Here is a 5,795-nt window from a genome sequence, read left to right on the forward strand (position 1 = left end):
GAACCGTCTCCGGCTTTCAGTGAATCTCTAAGATTTATTGTTGATAGGACTCAATTATTACATACCCATTATGGACTGGCCGCAAAATATTTACGTGTACTGCCGCTAGTGTAGTGCAGAGTTAAGCACATTATATAGCGATCCAATCTTTAGTTAACGTTCTGTCTAATTTCCAGAATATGTCACGAGCGAAGGTATTGAGAAGGATTATATTCTCATCATATGAGCATCCTTATTAAGATACGTTATTACTAACAACTTGTTAGTATAATAAAATTCATCAGTTACATCGTCATTCCTAGTCATTTTTACCATATATTGCATTGCATATAGGCTACTTAAAAAACAAGATATCATGACATAACGTCCTGCACTATACAGTGCAGAAGCCCATGGCTGCTTTATAATTTCTAGTTATTTAGGCACTGTAATGTGCTTTTAATCAGTAACTAAAACTACAATTACTAATATGGCTCATTCTAGCGAAGACAAAGTAGAGAGTAGATCTACACAAAATTGTTACTTGATATCTATTTCGTTCGTGAAAATTTTATGATACTGCATGGTATTCAGTTCTTTTTGCGACATGAGCACGATGTGATGGCGGTATACAGGATAAACAGTACAGACTATACTGGAGTGGATAGTGTACTAAAGAAAAACCGCGATGATATTAAATTCAGCCTGTAAGCCAAAAATCTGTACCTAAATAGGCAACTTATCAGAGTCATTAAAGTCTGAATGGTCGTTCGTACCCTGACTTATGGATCGCTAGGAAAAAACTGATTTTATTCTAATATTCCATAGCTGGCTGTATGACTGCATTTTTGGGAAGGAGAATTTATTAACTTCATTCTGCAGGTATTTTACACTTTGGCTTAGCAGATTTAACGAAACATTTTATTAATTGTAATTCTAAGCAAAGCATCATGAGTTGGAATCTATCGCCGACTGAGTGACAGGACTGTATACTGAAAATAATATCAATTAGACAGTACAGTATCTGTGCAGGTTCGTCTAGCAACTGTAATTTTTACTCTTTTAGCTACTGTATTTACAGGTGTATCCTTTTTTAGGGTGCACTGGGAGTGAGAAAAGCAGGTAGAAAAAAAACTTGATAATAATATAGGGTCGGTATTTCACTTAATAATTATGATTGAACAACGTCTTAGAATTCTGGACCCCCTACTGGAGTTCATGACGATACAACACTGCTAATTATATCTTTATAAACGAATGTAAAACACAACATATGTTAATTTTGGGGATTTTTATTCGAGCTAGCTTTCAAATCCAATGCCAGTAAGTGATTGTGTAGTACACATGATTTCAAACGAAATCATGTATGAAAAGTATCCCCCATCTCTTTCAAACTGTCATAGAGATTTCCTCCTAAGTCAACTACTTCCGTACGATCCCAATGTTAAGAAAAATAAAAGATTGATAGATGGTCTGAAAGAATATCTACTACTTACAGTTGCTGCGGAACAAGTTTTAGAACTTTCACGGAAGAATGACATTAACAAATTTGATCCACTTGTGGGAGAAAACGCCTGTCAAATTAGAGCTGTCGAGACCGCTCTTATCTTCTTCAAGCCCTCACAAGAAAACAGTACCGCTATTTTACCCAAGATACGTCAAATTAAATTGAAATGTCAAAATCTGATTAAAGATGTCGGTCAACTAGCTAAAGAAGGATATTCTTTAGCCGATTTGTTACAAAGAGACAATATCGAAATCAAGTTAAACTTCGACGAAATTTATCTAATCCAATCTTATCTCCTTACAAAGGTGAAAATGCCTAGACCGCCAAAGGAAGAATATCCTCTCATCAAGAACGAGTATACAGATACGAAAAAAATTAAAGAAATTAGCAGTGTGGGATCTATGTTTGCCGACAGATTAGTAAGCCATTTAAGAAAAAGTCTATCTGAGCTTTCAGTCCAGTTTGTTCAGGAGTTAACATATCAAATAGACTTGGATCAGAATATAAAGCGAATGATCTCGACAGACTATGTAGCAATGCATCGCAACCTTACATGCTTACCCTGCTTTTGGGTGATGAAAGTAATCATGAAAGCTGCGCTATTTTATAAGATTCCTATAGTTATGCACGTTCAGCTAAAGAGTAAAGATAGAAATTATCAACTAGAGCACGAGATCTTCCTCTACTTCGAAGCTACTTCATTTGGATATAAGAGAGTATCCCCAACTTGCTCAAGAAAAGAGTCTCCAGCTATAATTCTGCTAGGTAGTACATGCAGAGATTTTAATAAACTTCCATCAGTAAATGAGTGGATAGAAGAAATAGCTACATCAGGCCCTTTTGATTTACTGTTAGCTTATGCGGCAGCGCACAGACAGTATCCTAATGAAACATCGGAAAGAAAAATACGTCAAATGAATTTACAAGACGAAGAGTTTGAATTATATCAACACAACGCTTTTGAATATGGATGTAGCATGCAAAACTCCTCTAGATTTTTTTTATCGCATGCTTATTGCGATCGTATTGAGAATATTCTCCATCATACTCCGAAATTACAACTAGAACTTGACTCAAAATAGTATAAGAATTGGTCGATTGCTATTAAGTTTAATATTTGGATTATTTTGTATTTAATCAACTAACTACGAATATTACCGATTCGATATGCGAGTATATTGAAATTTCATAATGTTCTATTATGGTATAATATTAGAACAGTGAGGAGATAGTATATTGTAGCCGTTATGTACTCGTAAATACATATTAGAATAAATCTCATATAATATTGTACTCGTATTCTACTATATGGTAAGGATAAAATAAAGCGCTAACATCTACAATAATTCTTGTCTCTTGTCAATTACTTGGGCAGTACATATTAAGCAGTAAACTTTTTTAATTTCCGTTGTCCAGTTATTTCTTCAACAAATATTATATTCACTTAATCGAGTTTGAATGAGAATGAGTGAATAAATATAATGGAGATAAAATTTATGAATGAAATGATCGCAGAAAAATTCTCTAAAAAACAACAGGATAGCTTGAATCCCAAGGCGATAATTATCATCGGAACGGTAGCTAATGCGAAATATCTACCAGCAAAAATTTGCCAATAAGTTTGCCATACGATCAGCAAGGGGAAAATGATTTTTCCTTAGGTTAACAGTATCAACTTTTACAATAACTTAACATGTAATCCAAAAAGTATCCGAGAACAACATTGGTGTAATATATGTAATGCTGATCCTACCTCGGAAGTTTATCTTAAATCAGAGAGAGTCTGAAAGTGCGGCCTAAATCGAAGATTTATCACTTTAAAAGTAAATGATAGAAATCTGAATTAATACTAAAACAAATTCAAGGAAAAGTTTTATTCAAATTAGGGTTGCTTGATTTAGAATTACAGTGGCGATGTAAATAAGTTCAACTTGGTGTTTTTTTATTATTAATTCTCGTGCCTTGGATATAGCTTTCCTTACTTAAGCAATAGCAATCGTGCATTAAAACTGCAATCCTTAATTCATGTGGTGAGTTCACTTGCCTAGTAACCCTTGATAAGCGATACCACACACTCTCTCTTAGCTCCTTTAGAATAATAACGTGCTTTTGAATTGGTAATTAAGTAACTTACATAATAAAGGCGGTACATAGCGATGAATAGATTAGCTTGGTATGTCCTCATCTACATATAGGATAGTTCACTAGTTACAGTAATAAATTTTTTACGTCAACTTTAATAGCTAGAAGTTTGGGGAATGTAGCTAGGGTTAAAAAAAATGGAAGATTTTACTTAAAATGGAATAAAATTTACTCTAAATCGAAGATAGTGTAGATCGTTTTCTCAAAATTAAAATCTTTATGTCTAGAAAGGTACCGGTATTATCGCTGTACTAAAAATATATTAACAGATTTGCTAGGGTCATGCAATTTATGGCAAGTAGCAGATTGCATTTCGTTACGCTTTTATACCTGGTACAGATACTAGAGCTTAATATTCTATAAATACTGTATAAAGACAGCTGCAAAGTAGAAATATCGCAGTTGGCAAAATAGGCTTGAAATGTAAGTATAACTATTTAATCGACATAACCAGTATGCTTGTTTGATATTCAGTTTTCAGACATATATTTCAACATAGAAATTATAACTGGTAAGATCTGGGTTGTAAAATTTATCCAACACTGTTTTTTGTTCATCTTTCGGAGTATGATGTAAAGATATTTAAGATAACTATACGATGGCGTTGATAACTATAATATAGTTTAACTAAGCACCGTGTGGTACACGAGGTAGACTAAACTCTTTCGATTCCATCCAAAATGTCTTGTTTAAAGGAGAAATTGAAACATTCATGAATTATAGCCGCAATAGCAACTAAAATTGGCATAAATTGAAATAATAGAGCCTTGGTGCTTTACGTTTAGATTGATCAAAGACATACTAAATGAATTCGTCATAATACTAATCTCCGAGTATCGTCTAACAGGAAATGTTGCAGTACTTTTGTACCAACGGCAATTCTTATCGACAAAATATCGGTTAGCTGTTTTTTTTGTGAGAGTTTTAACCAGCGTAGAAGCGATCAAAGATTCATAGTCAACTAGAATTGTCCTAGAACTTAAAATTGAGCGAAAAAAAAACAAGAAGCAAATAAACACTTTCATAGCAACGAAATCTACTTCACTAAATATAGCAACAACGCAACATTGAGAACGAGCTGCTTCACAATAATTGTTTTGGCTATAACATTTATTTTCTTGTTTTGTTATTACCGTAAAATTACTGATTATGCCCTCCTGCTAATATGCCTTACCTACATATGATGCAAGAACAACTTAATAAAATGATTAGCGGGGGGTGGGGGTGGGGGGTAGCAATCATAATAACAGTGCTTCTGATAATATCACAGCAAGCCAGCAAGCATCAAGGGTACATAATGGTCTGTTTACTAGCTCGAAAGGAAGAAATTAAATCATTGCAAGCTATTATGGATCTTACAATATTATACTTGCCCTTGCCTAACACGTGGAGAAGAAATTTACATTCATTTATTGAATTACCTATACTTGAAGGAAAAGTCTTAAAATTAAATAAAGAAATTTAATGATTAAGGATTCTATCGGGCTTTCGATGAATTATTTAAAATATTTTGTTAAGATAAGTAACCTACCGGTATATATTCTACTATAGTAAACCTAGCAATCTCAAAAATTACTTTAGCCAATACAGCTATTTACTATCGATTTAAATTTATTGTATTACCAATCAATCATGAGTAGCGTTCTGTACAGTTACTTTTATATAAAATCCTGACCCGCCAATGAAAGGAGAAACAGAATGCGAACAGCTGCAAAAAGCAGTAACTTAGTTACATTTCCATGGCAAGATTGAAAAAATAATCCAGTACATTGACATTGACATATGTGACAATTTCGTAAGGTTTCACTTATATCTCTTCCAATATTTTTACATATAGGTAGTTCTATGCTGCAGCAAACCATTTTGGGGATCCATACGGTTTTAAAGACAGGTTATTACACGAGAGGATCTATTTATGGCATCTGTAATGTAACTTAGTATTGTGATTGTAGACTGTTAGCCATGTGTAGTATAATGTACGGTAGATATTTATCCTAAGAGATAATTGGTAGCTATAACTATAGACTGTAGTGGTTTAGACTCTATGCTAGAGTACAGATGACTATATACAGTAAGGTGTTGAGTTACTAATGAGGCTATAGGTAAAAATAGAACTGTAAATCATATATTAGGATATGGTTAATTCATTGTACTTTGGCTGGTGTGA

At 33.5% G+C, this 5,795-nt stretch overlaps 1 protein-coding gene across 1 annotated transcript; it reads left to right on the forward strand.

Moving 5' to 3' along the window:
* Positions 1–1,341: 1,341 nt before the first annotated feature.
* TRIADDRAFT_52828 (uncharacterized protein) lies at positions 1,342–2,568 on the forward strand (the record flags this gene model as incomplete). Its single annotated transcript, XM_002108358.1, has 1 exon — positions 1,342–2,568. One exon carries the CDS (start codon positions 1,342–1,344, stop codon positions 2,566–2,568), a length of 1,227 nt encoding a protein of 408 aa, XP_002108394.1.
* Positions 2,569–5,795: the final 3,227 nt, after the last annotated feature.

Source organism: Trichoplax adhaerens, genomic scaffold (assembly GCF_000150275.1).
Source record: "Trichoplax adhaerens TRIADscaffold_1 genomic scaffold, whole genome shotgun sequence".
In the NCBI taxonomy this organism is placed as follows: Eukaryota; Metazoa; Placozoa; class Uniplacotomia; order Trichoplacea; family Trichoplacidae; genus Trichoplax; species Trichoplax adhaerens.